Source organism: Seriola aureovittata, chromosome 7 (assembly GCF_021018895.1).
Source record: "Seriola aureovittata isolate HTS-2021-v1 ecotype China chromosome 7, ASM2101889v1, whole genome shotgun sequence".
Taxonomy (NCBI): domain Eukaryota; kingdom Metazoa; phylum Chordata; class Actinopteri; order Carangiformes; family Carangidae; genus Seriola; species Seriola aureovittata.
Window position 1 is genome coordinate 11,880,885 of NC_079370.1, and position 21,504 is coordinate 11,902,388.

Below are 21,504 nucleotides of genomic sequence, written 5' to 3' on the forward strand. Positions count from 1 at the left end.
AGGGGGGAGGAGGAGGGGGACAGGGGGAGAGCACAACAAGGAAGGCAAGGAACCGCTCTTTTATTATTAGGAGAGAAGCGGAGGGGGGAGACGGAGACAGCGTGAGCCCGGAGACGGCACAGACCGTGGCGGGGGGGACGGGAGAGAGGAGGACACCGACACCGACAGTCGGCAGCGTCGCTCGGATGGTGTTGTTGTTGCTCCGGACGCGACGACGATGCGGCCGCACTGCTGGGTGATGGTAGCGCTGGCGGGGATCATGTCGTACTTCAGCCCGGAGAGAGCCCTCGGAGCCCCGCAGAGGGAAGGTGAGCGGAGTCGGAGGAGAGGAAGAGGTTGGGGGGGTGTGAGGGAGGGAGGGAGGGAGGGGGGGGGGGTTGAAAACCTGTCAGTGATGCTGGAGAAAGGAGGAGAGAGGGGGGATGTAGTCAGTTATGAAAAGGCCTCTCTACATTGGGGTGAATACTGTGTTTTCAGCCAGTAGCCTATGAGACATAATGCGAATTATTATTGCAGTACGTGGCTGACTTAATCAAAACAGGAGCGAGGCTGATTGGGTGATGGGTCGGGTACCATATTTGCATGCAGTGATGAAAATATTTGGGGGGGGGGGGGGGTGTTTCGATCTCGGGCCTCACATCGATGGCATTTAAAAACAGCATATACTGTATGAATAGCAGCCTAAAACCGTCGGTCAGTGCGAGATATTCTGTCTATAAATAGCCTCCGCTTGGCACTGGAGATTATTTAGCCCATTAAACACTGCTGGCATCTTTATTTTTCTCAATCTGAATATGCCTTCTTCCCCCAAGATCTGGCAGAGTGCTGTGTTTGTGTAATGTGTGCAGTCATTGTATTGTGGTGTATTGTTTTGATAAGAGCTGTTGGCACCGGGGCTGGTGGAAAAGGCCCCGTGTTAGGTTCCTATTTATATGCAGTGTCTGTCTGGACATCTGTCTAGGGAAAGATGAAAGAATAGCACTGCACAGGAATTGTGCATCAGGATTTGAGACACTAGTCATGTTTGTGGTACATGTTTAGTGCCAGAGAAGGTCGTTTAGATTTAACATTTAGCCTCTGTTTTGCAGGTGCAATAACCTGCATTATGATCAACAATTAGCTTCATCTCTCTTTGTTTCATGTGCTAAAACTCATGCAGGACTGATTATATCTATTGGAATCCAGTTTACCAGTTTTCCTTTATTTGCTACAGATTGGACCATTCACACTCTGATATAAAGGCAGTTTCATATGCTGAACACATCCTCACTTACCTTTCAGTCTGCGTTGCAACTTTTTGTAAGCAAGAAAATGAGAAGTATTAAAAATGTTAATTGAGGTGAAGCCTATATACTGATTTTACAAACACATAAACATCATGTTTTTGTGTCTTATATTTTTTGTGAAATGTTTACCTTATTTTTAAAATATTTATTAAGTCAATTATTCAATATACTTTGAAATGTATGTATGCAACGTTTACAATATCACCTTATGAATGAACATATTTTTGGATTTGTTTGAGGGACGCGGGATAAAACAGATATTTTAAGAGGCGCACCGACGTATAAAACATATGTTATAGGTTAATTATTTACAGGTATGGTTTCAGTAACAATATCCATGTTTAAGACAAATGAAAGGATTATTTTTTAGTATTTTTAATGGGATACTTTCATTGTTTTTCCTCTTCACACTAATTGGAGATTGTAATGTGTTTTTCATTGTTGAGAATGTGTAAAATGTGTTTTACATAGGCTAATATCTGTGAATGGAGCCTTGAAGTGTTTGGAGTTACATGTATATACATGAAACCTGCTAATGTTACTCCAGCATCCTAAAATACTGTTTTGTTTACACAGGCTTAGAAAAGATAGACTAAGTCATTTATATATTGCCTATGTGCTTCACTATGAGAAGCATGAGCTGGACACCTTCTGATTGTTTCAAGGTGTCATTGTTCCTCTCTCTCGTCGTCTGTTGTTAGTAATGAAGTGTTTAACGTGTTCTGGCTACAGTATTTAAATGAAACCTTTAGATAATACCTGAAGGGTATTTAACCACCCTGCCCTGCCCCTTTTCTTTTCTACAGATGGTTCACTTCCCACAATCGACCACGTTGAGGTACAAATATCAAATGTCCCGATCCCTCCCTCTCTCACCTGAGTAGTAAACCTTCCTGATTTGAGTAATTCTTTTCCAGTTTCCAATCCTTCCCCAGTTAGCGCTCCTTTTTACCTAAATGAAAACTCCAGCCACCCCTCCCCTGCTTCTTAACTGTGTTTCCTGAGTGGAATGCCATTTCTGATATTCCCCCTTCTCCCCATGCTTTTTTCCTTACTGGAATGGTATATTCTCCCACTTTCAAACTTTAATTCCAGTCTCTATTTTCTTTTACTGAGTCAGACAATGTTTTTGATCTTGAACTTAGTTTCTTTTCCTGCTTTTTTTACCCCCCAAATCCCTGATGCAAGCTGTCCATTGGGGTTCTCCACTGTGTCCCAAACCTGCCGCTAAGAAAACGCTCCAATGGTTTCCCTTTAAACAAAACACCTCTGTAACAAGATTTTTACACTTTTCTGATTCGTTGAAGTTTCTCTTTTTCCTCTCACTGACTCAAACCTAACAGTGTGCCCCCCCCCACCCACCTTATAGAACCACAAATACCCTGACTTTCTGTGTTAAATCCTTTCCTCCCTTGTATTTTCTTCCTGTCTTCCTCTCAGTTTCTCAGTCCAGGGCTGCATCCCTCTCTCCTCCACCCTACGTCGTCATCCTCATCTCTTGCTCGGGGCTCGTCTCTTTTGTTCTGCTGCTCCTCACCTGCCTGTGCTGTAAGAGAGGAGGAGTGGGATTCAATGTAAGTCTTCAACATGTAAGAGATTTATTCATCTCTCTCTGCTTTCTTTCTTTGTTTTGTCACACCTTTTGTGCACCCCTGTATGGTTTTTAGCTAGACTTGATGAACTGCAGGAGGATTTGGTATGGAAATGGAAACAGGAGTCAATGATTCCAACCTAATGAAGTAGAAATGGTCAATAATCATCTCTCAGTCTAATCTTGACTAAGCCTCCATCCTTTGACCTGACAGTGTTGTTGTTTTGTTAGCAGACAGGCTGTCATTAGCTCAGAGTGGCTGCTCTTTCATTGTCTGCGCTTGATACTCACTGCTAAATTCAACCTTATTATTAAGTGAAAGAGGACGGTTTATTTTCTATTTTTAATTATACCAGTATTGTGATCTGTCTGTGCTGTTGTTGCTCAACCAGGAGTTTGACAATGCAGATGGGGAGGAGTGCTCTGGAGGCTCCAGTCCCATCCAAGAGGACAGCCTGTCATCATGTCCCTCCCTCCCCGAGGTCTACACCTTACCAGTCCGAGACAGGCCCAACTGCCCCGCCCTGCAGGACGGAGCAGGTAACAGCCTCAAACAACTCTCCTATTCTCCAGCTCTCATTTGAGCATAGCTTCAGTTTCATTTTGAGGGGTTTTAATCTGTGCTCAGCTGTGTCGCCTGAATCACTGATGTGGATCCATTAAAGGTCTCAAACTGAGTGTAGAACCAGTAGCACTGGCCTCACTCAATGTCACTGAAGTGGAAACTATGATCTGAGAAAATTCTGCATCATTGCTTTGTATGAGCAGACCATGGTTGACATTTTGGCTGACTTGCAGTGATAGAGTGAGAGGTTTGTGCCCAGTCAATTAAGTGCTTATTTCAGTCATTCGTTTTTTAAACAAAAACACTTTCATTTGATGGTTCCAGCTTCTCAAATTTGAGAATGTGCTGCTTTCCTTGTCCTTTCCTTGTCACTGTGGTAAATCAAAAACCTTGAGGTTTTGAACTGTTGGTCAAACAAAACAAGATATTTAATGATGTTACCTTGAGTTCTAATAAATTGTGATGGTCATTTTTCACTGTTTTCTGTTTTGTCATAGACTTAACAATTTATCAATTAATTGAGGAAATAAGTGGCAGATGAATCGATTATAACAATAGATTTTTGTCTTAGGAAGGGCTTTTTGTCTTTGAATATTTTTTTGTTGACGGTGCAAAAACGTGTGCTAGTTTGTTTTTAAGTGTTGACTATGAGCTGTACTGTAAATACTGTTTTTTCCTGAGTGTCTTCGTTTTAAAGATGTTTTTAGCCCCTGTTGTGAGATATTATATAATAAAAGAACATCACATGCCGACATCTGCATGACCCTGATCTTTTTATATTTCTCTTATTCTTTGCAGACTCCAAGTCTCAGTGCTTCAAAAGACACACTTTGAACTACCTTCAGGAGATAGGAAATGGCTGGTTTGGAAAGGTAGGTAGACAATCTCACGATCGGATGTCGTACGCCTTGTGAGTTCATGTAAAATATGAACCATATCATACTGTAGATATCCTTTTTTGTGTGCTCTGATTTGTTACATTTAAAAACGGCGACCGACCAGATCACAAGTACTAAGTCGAAATAGTTCTTTTATTGCCCGTCTCCTTCTCCTGAGTACTCTTCCATGTTATTGTCCATTGATCTCTCCTAGGTGATCCTGGCTGAAGTGCTGTGTGACTGCAGCTCGTCTCAGGCCGTGGTGAAGGAGCTGCGTGTCAGTGCCAGCCCTCTGGAGCAGAGGAAGTTCTTGGCGGAGTCAGAGCCGTACAGGTGGGAGAAACTGCTGAAACTTGGTTAGCCATTTTGGGGGCTTAAAATGAGGTTACGTAACAGCAACCACTGTGCCCCAAGTGACAATCATGGAATAATGGTAACTCTAATATAACATTAGTGCAAGTAAAGCATCATCAGCAATATATAAACAATTAGGAAATGGTTTATTACGTGCTATGATGTAGCTGTAAGTAGGATATAGGTAACTTTAATGAAAAGGTCTCAGACACATGGTGATACCAGATCAAATAACATCGACAAAATCCCTGAGTGGATTAAATCTTGGAGAAGGTACATTTTATTTTCTGTGAATTTATCTTTTCATTTGTAAGAGAAGGATAAGCTGCGCCTTCTTTAAAAAAAATTACACAGTCTCACTTTAATTATAGATAAAAAAAAACAAACAATATATAGTTTGAATTATGCCTGATTGGAATCAGGACAGACAACTAACCACATACAAAAATGAAATAGTGTTTTGTTGTGTGTTATTTGTTTATTTACGTTGGTAATCTTCCCGCAGGTAGATGGTAATAAAACTTGCTCTTGATGAGGACTGAACCAACATATTTAATGCGTTTGACTCAGAATCTGAGCAGCATTTTGGATGTCCTCCTCGCTCCCTTACACACACGAACACGAATATACACCCACAAGGAAACACTTTCGCATCCATGCAAACAACAGTCTGTCTATCTATCTATCTATCTATCTATCTATCTATCTATCTATCTATCTATCTATCTATCTATCTATCTATCTATCTATCTATCTATCTATCTATCTATCTATCTATCTAGTATCCATGTGTTAGCTGTGCTTTAATTTATCTGTTCATCTATCTGATTTCTCTCTTCCTTCAGGAGCCTTAAACATCCCAACATCCTTCAGTGTTTGGGGCAGTGCAGTGAGAGCATCCCTTTCCTTCTGGTTATGGAGTTCTGTCAGCTGGTAAATACAAATCATCCATTTTAATATGATATAATAACATACTTTATATAAGGGATAAAGTGATACGGAGGTTAGACAAAATAACATGCTAAAAAAAGTTAAAAGTAACTATCATCATTTCAAACACTGCATAAGAGGTGGGTCATATTAAACTAAACACCATTAATACTTAATTTAATCCTTCATTATTTTGTTTTGTTCTAGGTTCTTGACATTGCAAATTCGTGCAAAATGATATGGCATCTTTGGAGTTCTGTTAATGCTTTTATCACTAACAAATGCTGTTAAACAGCATGCAAGCTATTGCGTTATGTCTTTGTAGCAAGTTATTTTTCATGGGATCGTTACATTATTAATGCCTTGTTTTAATGTCAGTAGCGCTGTTTACTATGGCTGCAGGAATAATGAATTATTAGAACTATAGATGTTCCAGAGTCTCTGAAATCTGTTTTGCATCTGTACAATCGGTTTGTTTTCCTTCCCTCCGCTGGCCTAATCACTGACTGATTAAGAAAACCATATGAGTGGACTCTCAGGCCAAACAAAGACACAAGCAGATCAATTACAGCAACACAGCGAGAGAAGCCAAACAACACTGGAGTCCTCATAGACTGCTATTACCCTTTTTGATAAAGTCCTATTGTCCTTTCCTCACGGATATTTTTCAGCCTTTTATATAGTCCTCATTTTATTTCCTTGCCCTTCCTGAAGCACACATGACTAATACAAAGGCTGCCAGCTCATTACCAATCCCCCTGCTGCTTTTGAGGCTCTGTGATGGAAAACACCTAAAAAGGGATGTATTTACTGCAGAAGTCACAAATATTGTCTTTGGCTGTACGGTGTTGCTGCAGGTTTTATCTCTGTAGTAGGAGAAGGGCACAAACACTTGGCACACATGCTTATTGCCCATCTGTCATTAATTCATCCTTTACTTAAGTCCACATACATTTCAGCTGCTGCATTATTGTCATGATGTACAACTAGGGTGACCTGAAGAGGTATCTGCGAGCCCAGCGCAAGTCCGATGGCATGACTCCAGACTTGCCAACCCGGGATTTGTTGACTCTTCAGAGAATGGCTTTTGAGATCACCTCGGGCCTGCTGCATCTCCATGAAAACAACTACATCCACAGGTCAGTCATGACTTCACCTCCATGCATTTATCATAAACCAAAGTGTTTGAACAAGATTGCATGTCTCGGATAGATAGAGACACGGTGTGTTTCTATGATCGAAGTGGCTGATTTTTAGTGGTTGTGTTCTCTTCTCTGCAGTGATTTGGCTTTAAGAAACTGCCTGCTGACCTCAGACCTCACTGTTAGGATAGGTGACTACGGCCTTTCACACAACCATTATAAGGTATGTGGATGCCTAAACCATAAGGAGTGTGTCTCGTCTTTATTGTCTTAGTCTGAAATAATTAAATATATATAATTCTCCTATGTTTTTGTGCAGGAGGACTATTACCTAACTCCAGACAAGCTATGGATCCCACTACGCTGGATTGCTCCTGAGCTGCTGGAGGAATACAGAGGATCTCTTATTGTTACTGACCAAACCAAGACCAGCAATGTGTGGTATGTTTTAAAGCTATTGCAGCTGTTAATATATGGTGCTCCTGAATAATCAGCGTCAACAAGCCAGGGTGGTTAAGGCCAGTTCATGTAGACTATGATCATGCTTGTTTACCTGGTGTCTGTTATAGTATATAGTAGTATATTGATCTTTATGCCTGTCTCCATCGGTCTCATAACAACAGTTTTCTTATTCAACTTTTAATCCAACAACAGACCATGTCTATTTAGTTAGGTTGAGTAAAAAATAAGTAACACTTTGATTGTTGATGTCTCAGTGGAAAAGAGAAAAGCATAAATCTCTCAATGCCCATGTAGGGGAAGTTATTGTAAGGATGAAATGTTCTGAACATTGAATATATTGAAACTGTGCAAGTGCATTGTGAAAATAATATAAAATGCTCTTTGTGAAGTCTCAGTTAGAGCTTGGATTTGGCCCAGAATTTCTAAATCTTTAACTCTTTTGAATCTTAATTTGAAGCGGAAGGAAACTAAAGAGACGCAGGCAGCTGTTTTAAAAATGTTTTCTCCAACAACTCATACTACAGATACTTAAGCCAACCTCTGAAGATCAGTGTAACCTGTAGTAACCTCAATTTTGGTGAAGCAGAATCTGGAAGTCCATCAGGCTGTCAGCAGTCTTAGTGCTATAACCGGGCCTAGTAATACCAGAGGGAGTGACGAAGGAACGAAAGCCCAAACAGGACTGATCCCTCAGGCTCTGAAATTACAAACTCCACTTTAATGTTGAGTGAACCAACAAGAAAACATTCTGGGAACAAAATATACAAGTAGAAGAAGAGCACTCTTTGCTCTCACAGAGGAAATGGTGGCTTTACTTTCTCATCCCTTCCCCAAACATGTTTTTTTCTTCTCTAATAATAACATAACAGAACTTTTCACTTGTTTTTTCTAATTATGCCTTGTCTGCTTGGAAATCAGAGCTCTGTATAAATAAGGTGTTGCTCTAAAAGCATTACATAACAAACTAAAAATTAACAATCTGTGAAGATTAGTCTCTCACCATCCCTCAATCTTTTTCTCTTTCAGGTCCATGGGGGTGGTGATATGGGAGCTGTTTGAGTTTGGCTCTCAGCCCCACAGACACCTGAGTGACGAAGAGGTGCTGACCTTCGTCATTAGGGAGCGACAGATCACACTGGCTCAGCCCAGGCTCAAACTCTCCCATGCAGACTACTGGTCAGTGTACTTATCCACTCATTGCATTGTGAAACAGAAATGATAATTATTTTATGGGAAGTAATAATGCCCTAATTGTGTCTCCCTAAACTAACCCCCTCTCTTTTTATCTCTTGTCTGCAGGTATGAGATCATGCAGTCCTGCTGGCTACCTCCGTCTCAACGCCCTTCTGTAGCCGAGATATTCCTCCTCCTCTCCTCCCTCCTGGCCGCTGAGCGAGGAATGGCGAGGGGGAGTGTCGGGGAAGAAGACGAGGAGGACGAGGAGTATGAGGAGGGCAGAGGAAGGAGAGGGGAGAGCGAGGAGTCATTTGAAAGACGCTGGGACTTACTCCGTCCACCTGCCTTCCAGACTGCAGCAAACGAGCGGCAAAGGGAGAGAGAGTACGTCAGGGAAGACAGAGACAACTCCTACCCCCTGCTGGACCCGGTGGGGAACTGTATCACCCCGTCTTCGTCTGAACTGGATGACATCCTGACTGTCACTGAAACTAGCAAAGGCTTGAACTTTGAGTATTTCTGGGAGAAGGCTCATGCCAGACGAGGCTACAAACCTCTTCCTCCTCCTCAGCCAATCCCGACTGTGAATAATAACCACAGGCAGTCTTTAGACACTCCCACTGTGGTCCCGGTTATAAGCGCTCGCAGCCCCTCCCTCGCCAGCGAGTACTACATCAGGTTAGAGGAGCACACTCCCCAGGACAAGTCACCAACTCTCAAAGGAAAGCCACAGTCTTCTTTCCGTTCTGACTCGATTTGCCCTGGAGACATGGAGCTAGTGGAGATTCGCAGTGGGATGCTCGGAAAAGAGCGAGTCCCTTATTGTTCCTCTGACAAGTGCAGCAAGGGCCTCCAGACCGTCAGATCCAGTGAGGTTCAGCTCAAGGTTCCTAACACAGGTGTGGCAGAGTTCAGAGACACTTCGAGCAGAGTGACTGACTTCTCTGTAGTCGATTTAGGGGATGACGATGAGGAGGAGAAGAATAAGAGCTGTGAGGCAGATAAAAAATCATCAACAAGTTCTCAAGCCCCAGTCCTCCCTCCCAAACCTCGCTCTATGTCCATGTCATCAGCCAACCACCTCCACTCGCGCCCCCTCCCCGCCCCTCCGCTCGGATATAGAGGACTGCCTCACTACACCATCAGTGGAAAAATCGAAACAGACCCCCATCACATGAGCAGCTGCCCACCTTCTACCTTTGATCACTTGGGGCTGCATCGCTCCAGACAGACTCTACCCCCATCCCCGTCCCTCTCCCCTTCCCTTCCCCCATCGAGCCATCCAATTTACCCCCAGCCTCCTCAAATGTGTCCTCCACCTCTCCCTCCGCACTCCAAACCACAAAGAAGCTGCCCCAGCTACAACACAGCTGACACTTACTCAAGATACAGCAAGCCGCAGATGCAGAAATCCAGCAGAGACCCACTATCCTGTGACCTGTCTGATAGAGAGAGTGTCACCAGACATGCAGCACCATTGCACAACTCCAAGGAGAATTCTCATTCACGTGCAAAAAACTTTGACTCCCCTGTTCGTCGAGAAAACCCCTTGCGCCCGATTTATCGCAATCTACCCCGCTCTCAGCCCACAAACCCCCAGGTTGAACGGCAGTCTTCGTCCAGCCCCACTTACTCAGACGAGGACGACTCTCCCTTCATGTCTCCTGAGAGACCGAGCGGTGGGACTACTGTGACACACTCCAGCCTGTCTGAAGATGCAGATCCATCTTCCACAGAGCTATTCTTCAGAGGAATGAAAAGGACTCAGTCACGCCTCGACACCATCCTGCCTGCTATATGGAAGGAAGATGCTGAACTTCAGGCAGAACGTGTGGCCGCAGCAAAAAAATCCCCCATGCATTTGTTTCTGACAGAGATATCTACTGTGACAGAGTCCAGTGAGTCCAAGACGGAAGTCTCATGGGAGGGAGAGAAGGAGGAGAAAAGAGATGGAGAGAGATGGGGGAACTTTGTGCTGCCCAACAGAGGGATGCGCCGCTCCCGGTCACTGATCACAGAGCTGGGCTCAGCAGGCCAGTCATGGGGGCCAGAGAAACCTATCAACAGGACAGGAGCTGAGGAAGACTGCACAGTTACTAAGGAAACATTTCAGAGGGAGCTTTTCCTCACAGAGATCGACACAGGAAGGATGGACACGGATGTGGAGGGAGGATCAGAAAGTGACCCAGTAAAATACCTCTATCCTGCAGGGTCCAGATTGCGGCCCTACGTCTGCGCTCCGGGCTTTCCCTCATACACTGAGGCAGAGGAGGCTTATTCAAAGGGTATACGGAGGTCGCGTTCTCTCCTCTCTGAGATCACCATCGGGAAGCAGGAATCTGAAATACAGCAGACTGAGAAGGAGCCACGGAGAACAGAAATGACTAGGGAGGAGTTCCTGAAAGAGATCCAGTCAGCAGAGACCTTTTTGACTGAAATCATATCAAGACAAAACGCTGCAGCAAACAGGAAGGAAGCAGAGTCTGCTTATTCCCCTACTCCACTATCACCTGAGTATGAGTCCATATGCATTGACCCGAACTCCGCTCAGACCATCCGATTTCAGTCAGAGAGCTCCGTACGAGCATCCAGCAAAGGCAAAGATGATACACATACTGAGGCCATCTACGCCCAAGTGACCAAGCGTGCTAAAAAGAGTGAGATAAAGGTTTCCATGAGACCTGAGATCCCAATCCTTCACATAGGGTCAAACAAACAAAATCTGAAACTGGACAGCCAAGGAAACAATGCTGACCACTGCCAGTCTGGTGAGTTTGTGTTTTCAGAAATCATGCCCAAGAATGGTTTACTGCACAACCAAACACTTGCATGTCAGAAAGAGGACGAGGAGTACGTGGATGGTCCTGCCTTACCTGCCAGAGGAGAGCCAACAGATCTTTCAAAGGAATCTCCTATTGAATCTTCTGAGACTGTTAAAGAATCCAACACTGTGATACTGCGTGAGAACAAATCGCTTTTTACAAACGCAACAGATGCTAAAAAGGCTGCTGTTATAGGGAATGGTGAGATAATGAAAGAAGACCTACAGGCCACCAGTCCTGAGAAAGGAGATCACATATGTGGAAAGACTGATACCACATCATATGAACCCGAGAAAGAAAAGAACCAAATTTCTCCAGCGGACTCTGAAAACATCACAGCAGCTGATTCGGAGAAGTCTAAAAATTTGGGTTCTCAAAATGACAATGAAAGTTTTGCAGAGACGAAAAGAGAAAATTTACTTCAGCACAGTGACACTGGTCCAGAAAAATACTGTCACGTTGCCCAAAAGGCAGCCACTCCTGCCGCCACTCCAACCACTCCAGACTGGGACCCGTCCTCTGATGTCTCACTCGTCACCCCCACTGACTCGCTCCTGTCACCTTTGACTTCCAGCTCAGCCGACTGCCTCACACCTAGTGACTCATGGACAGGAGGAGGAGGAGTGGGAAGCGGCGGGTGGCGAGCTCTGGGAAATGAAACACCACATCGGGACTCTGCCTATTTCTCAGACAGTGACTGGGAGGGGGACGGGATGAACAGGAGGAGCAGTGATGGACTTATTACCTCTAGGCCGAGCAGCGTTCGAGGAGGGGATCGGGGAATACTGACAGGGATTGAGGAAAAAACTGAGGAGGAGGGAGAGCTGGGGGAGAAGAGCCCTTTAAAAAATAGTATACAGATGTCAGATAAAAAAATTGGAGAAATTGGAGAAACTGTCGTGATGTGCGAAGCGGAGGGTGTAACATATCAAAATGCTTCTGAAAATGACATCTCTCATTTAGGTGATGACAAAGATATTCTAAGCAAAGGGCTGGAGTCAACACAGAGAGACGATTCGGGCATCTTCCACAACGAAAGTAAAAAGTCCACACTGCTGAGCGATGATCCCCAGGCCAAAGACTGTGTTGACTTGATTGATAAGGTGTTCTCTGCATTAGATGATGAGCCACTGAAAGGGCTTCCACACAGCGGTGGATACTCGATAGACAACCACTACACAGATGGCATCATCTCTCAGATAACAGATTGCAGATACCAGGAGTCTGCAGATAATGACTTAAATCTACATTCCAAGAACTTTGATGACGCAAATATTTTGATCAAGGCTGTATCTGACACTGAGTCAAAAGACTGCGTGCTAAAACCAAGCGTTACAGATTACACAAGTGTTAAAGAGACAGATATCAATCTCTCTGCACTGACTTCCCTCAAATGTGAAAATGACACTGTAGAAACAGCGGCACTATCCAAAGTTACCAACGGAGTGTCCAGATTATCGAAACTGTACGGCATTCAAACCAGTAATGCCACACTCGTAGATGAAACGCCGTCAGTAGTCGAGCCAAGTGATGATGGGCAGTCCGTCAATGATAAAGTGAGTGGTCTGACGAGTTCCTCTTGGGCTCAGGGGGGTGTTGAAGAGCCTGAGAGACATGAGGACAGGTCTGGTCTAGACCACAATGAGCTGGGCCTGAGAAACCTCTGCTGTTCAGACAGCAGTGAGGACAGTAAGATCACAACAGAGACAGAGAACCAGCTGGCTGCTGCAGAGATGAGTAACGCCATGAAGGAAAAGTCACCCCTGAGAGGAGCAGCAAGGGGGATGGACTCTGGTAACAATGTGGATAAAGACTCCTGCGAGGGGCTGGATGTGAAAACTAAAGAGTTATGGAGCGCTCTGGAAGAAGATGAAGAAAGACCAGGATCTGGTGTGGTTAGAGGAGAGTTTGACTGCCACCGTTTTTCACAATCAAGAGACTTGCGCCTGTGGCCTGATGAAAATGACCAGTGGGCCTCTCCAGAGAAGAGGTGCCAAGACATTGACCTCAGATCTGAATTTTTCTCTGGGTTCAGTAACAAGGCCTGGGAGGTGGGCGAGAGGCTTGTAGTGGGTCAGGAGTTTTGGGAGACTGAAGAAAACGACGAACTTGCTGCAAGTGAACCTCACCCTGCCGTCCTGGAGGGTTGTGAAGAAACATGGAACAATGAAACACAAGGACTAACTGCAAATCTCAGCATGAAGGAAAAGTGGGACGGTAAAGACACTGATAACCAACAGGCTGCTCAAGTGTCACACATACAACAGGAGGAAAACATTGAGAATCTAGGAGAAGTTCAGTGTTTTAACAAAGACGGGAAAAGACAAATCACAGATATTGAAGTGGAGAATATAGAAATCCCAGAGCGAGAGACCTTGGATGAAGGAGAGAGGCAGATTTCATCATGCACTGAGACAGCCAGGGACGGGGAAGCTCGGCTAGACTCCACAGAGACAGAGGAGAATCAAAATTTTAACAGATGGCCTCAGAATCACCTCTGCAAGATCCAAAAGGAGGAGCAGACATCAGCTGAACATGGTGACAAAGAAACGGGCTCTGATTTAGAAAACTGCATCAGTCACACAAATGATGCAAATATATCCATTTGCATCACCGAAGCTCCTCATGTGAACTTTTCAGACCTGGAAAATGTCGAATCAGGCTTAGATTCAGAGGCTGAGCGGAGGCCATGGCTTTCTGGGCAATACATAGAAGAAAGAATTAGCATTATGAACGTAGAGGAAGATTACAGAGACATGTCTCTTCCATCAAATCCAATCTCTTGTCCCAGTGACCTTGATGTACAGGAGGAAATAGATCCACAGGTAGACAATTTCAGCTCAGTAGATTTTCCAAGCCCTCCACCGAGCATAGACCTTGATCTGCAAGATGATAAACTGGAGAGTTTAGACGACTCTTTTCCTAGTCCGCCGCTATCTGTTATTGAGGCAGAGGAGTCAAGTCACATCAATCTAGATGACTTTATTACTAGCCCTGAGACGGAGCTGTATATTTCCTCGGCTCACAACACAGATGTCTCGGAGCCACCCCAGCAAGAATCGCCACCTGCTACAACTCAGAGTAAAGGGATCTCAGCCAATCTGAACCTCCCCTCTGTGCATATAACGCTGTATGATGAGAGCAACCTCACGTCCAACAGTGAAAGTCAGGACGAACTTAGTAACCTGTCCCAGAAAACATCATCTGCCACCCCATCTTCACCCCAAGCTCCCCTCAACAGTCTCCCAGAATTATTGATTTCTGAGTGGAAAGATTTAGATGAGGAGCCCCTGGAGGATTTTGAAAAACTGGAGCAACTGTGCTGCATATCTGGAGATGAGGAGGACACTCTGGGTGAGCTTTTCTTGGGGAACCTAGACCTCCTGGAGTCTTTGAAGAAAACACATGATCAGAGAGGAAGCAGCGCCGGTGAGGGTGATACCGGTAGGGAGGTATGTGGCTCCTCTACTCCTGAGGGGAGCAGGGTGGATGTGAAGGAGGACGGGATCTCTGATAACTCTGATAAACTAGGGGAGTCTGCACCACCCATGATCCTGGATTCCCAAGAAAGACTGTCACCTCAAGAGGAGAGGTATAATATACTGAGGTCATCAGGCCAAACATGTGATGTCAAAGACCAGGGATCTCTCTCGAAGATGACAACGAAGAATGGCCTCATGATGCAGGCGAGCAGTGTTTTCTTTTGGGTAAACAGTGCTTATTATGTTACCTTTCTGACTGTGTTCACCCCTCTTTATTGTTTTGTTTTGTTGCTTCAGGTGTGTGAGGAGAGGCTGCAGTTCTCTCTCAGTGAAAATGTGAAAACAAATGTGCTTTGGGGAGCGACTGTTAAAGACTCCGTAATGCTCCGGCCCTGGGGGGAACAGATCACAGAGAGCAGTGAGCTGGTCACTGTGAAAGAACAGAAAGAGGATGAGAGGTAAGAAGAAGGTTTAAGTTCTGAGATCTGATCTGACTAATGTCAGAGTTTATGTTTAAATGTATGGTTCATCCAAATGACAAAAACAAAACAAAACAAATATATAAATATACATATTTTCTTACTTACCTCCTGTAGTGCTGTAACTTATGGAGCCTTTGAGTCCTGAAAAATTATATTTTTGCATGTACAAGATGATACCTGTTGTGCACCAGATGAAAGACAAAACATCTATGGAGCTTTAGATATTAAACATAAACACAAAAACATCTGCAGAACAAACTGCAAGTTTGCAAGTTTTGATGGGGATTCTTTTGTTCTGTAGAGACGTTGATGTCTGTTTATTATCTAAAGTAAAACGTAGACTGTTTCTGGACAGACAAGACATTTTTGTATTTTTAATGTTATTTTTTTCAGTGCTGTGAGCTATGAAAATGAATTTCCATTCACCTCCATCGTAAAACTTATTTGTTTATTTTTTTTGTACTTTTGGTGAACTGACCTTTTAATGTTCAAGTTTTAACAAAGAAATCTTTGCTTCTTTTGCTGCTGTAGCCTAGAGGATCAGGAACTTGTCCCCAGCATTCAGCCCCACATCGAGTCTGATGAAACTAAAGCTGAGCCGCTCACTGTGATTGAACAACCTGAGGTTACACCTCAGCCCACTGCAAACCAGGCCATGAAAGGTACCTTCATACTGCATGTATTGCTAATATTGCTTTTTATTATATAGGGAGATGTCATATGTCTGATGGATGAACATCTATAGTACGTCTCACTTGTTTTTAAGAGTAGTAGAAAGTAGAGTCAATTATTCCTCCTCAAGCTTCTTTTGGTTTTTATTGTGTCAAAGTTTGTTTCTCCATTGATTTGGGCTTCTTCTTACGATAACCTGAGCTCATTCTTTGTCCCAGCCAGAGCCAGTAATTTCCGCAATGCCTAACTACAACCTAAGATTAAGCCAAATTAAGGTCTTACCCCAGTCATGGGTGGCATCATTTTGGGATACTCTATTTGTGGGGGAAACAGACTTGAACAAAAAAGGTTTTAATAATAGAGAAGCAAGAACACTCTTTCCATTGAGTTTTTAAAATACAGGACACAGAACAAACAAAAACAATGCAAACAAAGAAAAATTATTTTGGAAAAAGTCAAATAAATACATGCATAATTAAGTAAATATCCTCAATCCAAATAGAAACGGAAATAGAAAGAGAGTTAAAAAATTGTGGATGTCAGTTACACATTTTGCCTAGGAAACAAATTAATAAAGGTAATAGTGATAATACTTGTTATTGATGAAACATGACCGTATTTTACTGAATTTACTTTGTACCCTAGAATGAAAACTGAATGTTTTCTAATTCAAAATAAATATTTACCAATCTAATTTGTAGGACTGATGCTTACTTCCAGTTAGGTGAGATTTAGGACTGTTGTCAGGTTTCCCTCAAGTTTAACATCTCTTCCCTTCTCTCATTTTCGCAGCAAAACTAGCTCGTCTGTCCCTCGCCCTCCCTCCTCTTGCTCTGACTCTCCCCCTCACCCCCACCGGGAAAGGAGGATTTGGGGACGGTGCGATCGGAAATCGGATTGGAAGGCGGAGAGGCCTGTCATCAGGGAGCGACCCTGACGATGAGGAGGAGGATGAGCAGGAGGACGAAAGCTTCCGGAGGGTGATTGTTGTCACAGAAACGGACGTGGACAAACGTGTCGGGCTGAGGAGTCTGCTGAAGTCCCCCAAGGAACCGATGGACAGAGAAAGGGACAGAGGACGAAACGTGTCCTTTTTTGATGATGTCACAATATATCTTTTTGATCAGGTAAGTCTCATATGTTTCCTACATAACTAACAGATTAGATTTTACAAAAGAGGGCCTGACTTTTTTGTTTCATCGTGACAGGAAACTCCAACAAATGAGTTGAGCAATTCAGCACCCACTAGTCCAGCCTCAGTGTCCGTCAAAAGCACCAAGTTGGATTTGCATGGTAAGTTCGTAAACATCTCATGTTCATGATCACATGCAGAATGATGAGGTGACACGATCGGCAATTCGTAACTTTGGTCCAGACTGAAAGATCTCAACAACTACGGATTTCCATCAAATTTTGTAATGACATCCACAGTCCCCAGAATATGAATCCTACCCACTTTGGTGATCTCCTGACTTTTCCTCTACCACCATTATCAGGCCAAAATTTCATTTTGTCAAACACTTTGGTTTATGACCAAATACCTGCACTAATGAGACTGCCATCAGCCTCAGCTATACTTGGTGTTCAGAGGTAATTACCCCATGTTAGCATGCTAACATGCTAAATTAAGATGTGAATATAGTAAACATTGTATCTGCTAAACATCAGCATGTTAACATTGTCACTGTGAGCATTTAGCTTAAAGCTCTGCTGTGCTTGAGTGCAGCGTCACAGAGCCACTTGCATGGCTGTAGATTCTTAGTCTTGTTAGACTGTAAAGATAATGCGCATTAGTCTGAAATATGTTTCCTTCTATACATGTATTATCAGTCAGTCTCCACCTTGAGCTGCAGAGTGACGTAATAAAATCTGACAGCCTCTAACTCATCCCCACTCACTGAAATGGAAAACCCTCAGTTCAACCATCTCTCCAAATATGCAGCCAGAATTAATCTTCTATAATTATCCCCCTCGACTCTGTGACATGTGGCACTGAGCAGGGACATAAATCCTATGATCAACAATGCAAGCCTAAGCTGTGTTTCCCAACACATTTTCATTTGCTCTCTTGACTTCTACTCTCCGTCTCATTTCACAGTATAATGAAAGTTTGGACTCAGTATTTCCTTTGGGCTCTGCACATACAGTAATGTAGAAACGCCAAAATTAGATGCTTTCATGATCTTTCGTAGCCTTAAGAGTTGAGACTTCAAAGTCTCAAAAGAAGAGGCTGTGTTCCCTTTGAAAAATTGTTATTTTTAACTGAAAACCATCTTTCTTTGCTTCAGCTTGATTATATTAATAGATATAGATTATTGGTTTATTTTCTGCCGTGTATTTGGTTTGGCACTAATGTCTTATTGTTTGTCCCTGTCATGGATTGATTATGAGACAATGGGCCCCTGAGCACAGACATGTAAAAGGCCCCCAACCCAACATACATAGTAGAACAACTCAGACTGTCAGAGACACAAAACAACATTGTTTGTAGCTTTTGCAATCGAACCAGAACTCTCAGGTTGGTTTAAAAACTGCAGACGAGCTTCAGTTTTTACTGGGGATTTGATTATGATTTAAATTGCTTCACTAATGATATTGTATTTAATGAAAGCTTTGTGACTTTCCAACAAGAATGTTAAAAGAAAACCAATTTAGCCTTGTATAAAATTATTGTTGCTGTTGATGGACAGTTGAAAAAAAAAGATAAAAATTGATTCAGCAGCAGAACCAGATATATTGTCCTTTTGTTCCATGCATTGTTTTGCCTACATTACCCACAATTCAATGCAACTGCCGACAGTTTGTCAGAGATTCAGGTGTGTTATGTTAGTAGTGGTTAATGTAACCTCAAGCAGAGATGAAGAGCGGGCTTCAGAGGTCCAGTAACATCACTTTTTTCTAACTGCCACCCACAGATTTTTTTCATTTTCCATCTTGTAGTCTTCAGACCCAATGGACGCTGACTCAAGTGACATCACTTAACACACCTGCCTCTGGAGCCACAAAAAGTGGAGTTTCCTTTTAACTGTCTCTTGCCCATGGGCCCCTTGACCCTTTGGGCCCCTAGGCCTGTGCCCAGTAGGCCCGTTAAGTAATCAACTCCATGGTCGCAGTGATGAGGCAGTTGTGGAAGTGTTTGATTTTGTTTTTCTCTCCATCAGGGCCGAACATCAAAAGCAAAGAATCAAAAAGGAAAGAGGATTTATCAATCAAACCGAGGTCGCCTGTGGGTGCCAATCCAGTGATGTCATCACGCTTCACTGTCAGCCCTGCTGACGACCCCCACCTGGTGTGACGTTACGTGTCATCATGGGAACCTTTAGAGCTGAACCCTCTTGGACTAGTCAGTGAATTAACCCCGACAACCAGCCATTGACCCAAAGGCTATTTTTTTATTGAATAGGCAACTGAAAGAATGAGACTCCCGTTCTAAAAGCTGGACACATTCCAGGTTTTACCAGCGACAGGATTTTGTATGACAGGGGCTGTTGTGCTCCTGCCTGCCATTGTTTACAGAGTTTATTCATAGCCTTCGGCTACAAGAAGTCTTTGGAAAAGGCAGCATATGCTAGGAGAAGACGAGCCTGGAGCTTTGTAAAATCTGAAACAGATTTGACAGCTATGCAGTGGGAGTCTTGCTGTGTACCAGCTTACCTTCTCTTTTTCTGCTTCATTCTGTTGTATTATTCCCCAGATGTGCGGGGAATGCACTTTCTTTAGTCATTCATCTGTCTATGTAAATGCTTGGATTCCAGTCCTCTCTTTATTAAAGAAGTTGTCCATTGCAGTCAGTTGTTCTTGTAGGCAGCAGTTTGGAACAGAAATTGCTTGACTCCTGTATTTGAGAATACTCATTTACATTTGTACAAATATCATAATACAAGTGTATACAATATCATTTTAGAGCTGTTTACTTTTAGATGTATTCTTAGACTGCACGGAAAATGAAACAAGCTATGTTTCTTAATACTTTTAGTTCTATAAAGCTTTCTCTCACATTATTTATTATATTTATTTATTTATTTTTATTCATTTATGTAAAGCCAGTTTCCATGCAAAATTTTATTTATTTTTATTATTTATTTATTTGTTTAATTATTTTTAATCAATTTATTTATCTGCTTTTGTGCAATTAACATATATAAACTTAGGTATAATTTGTTTGGGACAGAATGCATCTAGGTTATATCTTATCTAAGATCTTCATAACAAATAAATCAAAATATTTTCCCAAACGTCTTAATTGCTAAAAAAGTATTTTGTATAATTTTACTTGTTAATATATGCCAATCTGTATGGAACTATGTCCTGTAATGTTTCATTATTTTCCGATGTCTATGAATTTTTAGCTGTCTTGTCATTCTTTTACCTTGTTTAATGACAGTTAATGTAGCTTAGCATGAAAAATCGAAGCCTTTCATCAGTAAATAACTCCATTTGTTTGTGTATCTGTTAATTTATGCCATTTTCTACTAATAACAGTCCATCATGCAGTCGAGGTCCAACTAGTCCATTTGTTTAGTCTGTTTAAATGTTGGTTTAAAACCTGTATTGTTTAAAGAATGGTTTTCAAGGGATAATGTATAAAACAAGGGGAAATAAAAACTACAAAATGTGAACCTCTTATTGAACTGTTTCATGACAATAAATCGTATTGTTTTGTAATCGTAAAGTGCTGTATTTATGACCAGGGGTGGAGCCAGACATAGTAAACATTCGGGGGTTAGCCCAAACTTCAGTCTATATTCCCCCTGTGGAATATTTTCCACAGTCACAGCTGCTACATGCACTATTTACTGTATCAAGTCACTTGTAAATCATTTGGTGAAAACATGATAGTTGCGTAGGAAAAAAAAATCCTCCAGAGCCTGCGTCATATTTTGAATCTAATTGTTCTCTTTCTCCATCATTCTGAAACCACAACACAACAAATTTTGACAATAACTGATTTTCACCACTGCCACGTACAAAGAAGCACAACCTGTTTGGTGTTAACTATTTTGAATTTACATGACATAGGTGGGGAATGAATTTGGCATAAACAGCATCACTAATCTTTTACACTATGCCAGAGTACAATTCACAGATTTAATGTTTAGATGACAAATCTTCTTTTAAATCCAGACCATAATAATATGTGCTGCTCTAACTAAGCAGACATGGACCCACAAGAAGGCCAAGTGAATGTCTTCACTTCTCTGAACTGAATATTAGGGCAAACGAAGGACATTTACTCAATTAAATTTCTTGAAAGAATATCATCATAGGACAAACAACATGAACATGTACTGTAATATTATCATACAGTGTTTTATTTGATCTGTCTAACCCTGATTACTCTGTTCTCCTTTCCATCTCTTTTGTTCTTCTTTCACTCTCTCAGCTCCACTCGTGTATCCCTGGAAATGTCGTCCACTCAAAGAAAATATAAAACACAGAGTTTTAATATTTCTGATCATGAACTGAAGATGTAAAAATATCAAATGCATATCTTATTCTCTTACATCTGCGCCACCTCTGCTCTCCTTTCCTCCTCTTTTCTTCAGTTGTGTCTTGTCAACACATTTTCATCTCTTGTGGTTGGATGAAGATACATTGCAAATAGCCATATTTCATACCCATCCAACCTGTAAAGAGACAACTGGTGTCATTTGTTTTACTA

General features: G+C 42.5%; 1 protein-coding gene across 2 annotated transcripts; it reads left to right on the forward strand.

Annotated features, from left to right (window-relative positions):
• Positions 1-18: 18 nt before the first annotated feature.
• Positions 19-20,461, forward strand: lmtk3 (lemur tyrosine kinase 3). Of its 2 annotated transcripts, none has more exons than XM_056379884.1 (16): positions 19-308; positions 2,727-2,875; positions 3,270-3,417; positions 4,241-4,314; positions 4,535-4,653; positions 5,520-5,607; positions 6,595-6,743; positions 6,885-6,969; positions 7,066-7,187; positions 8,235-8,384; positions 8,508-14,892; positions 14,986-15,146; positions 15,702-15,832; positions 16,635-16,969; positions 17,051-17,135; positions 19,004-20,461. In XM_056379884.1, the coding sequence occupies exons 1-16, from the start codon at positions 218-220 to the stop codon at positions 19,135-19,137; spliced, it is 8,406 nt and encodes a 2,801-aa protein (XP_056235859.1). In that variant the 5' UTR covers positions 19-217; the 3' UTR covers positions 19,138-20,461. The 2 variants fall into 2 exon arrangements, with proteins under 2 accessions (XP_056235859.1, XP_056235860.1); XM_056379885.1 differs by having other exon boundaries at positions 2,727-2,860.
• The last annotated feature ends 1,043 nt before the right edge of the window (positions 20,462-21,504 follow it).

What these genes read in the sequence shown, in the direction of transcription:
- lmtk3 (XM_056379884.1), top strand. Translation starts at nt 218, where the DNA reads ATGCGGCCGCACTGCTGGGTGATGGTAGCGCTGGCGGGGATCATGTCG. An exon ending in GAAATGGCTGGTTTGGAAAG is followed by an intron (nt 4,315 to 4,534) that starts GTAGGTAGACAA and finishes GATCTCTCCTAG; the next exon opens with GTGATCCTGGCTGAAGTGCT. An exon ending in CACCAAGTTGGATTTGCATG is followed by an intron (nt 17,136 to 19,003) that starts GTAAGTTCGTAA and finishes TCTCTCCATCAG; the next exon opens with GGCCGAACATCAAAAGCAAA.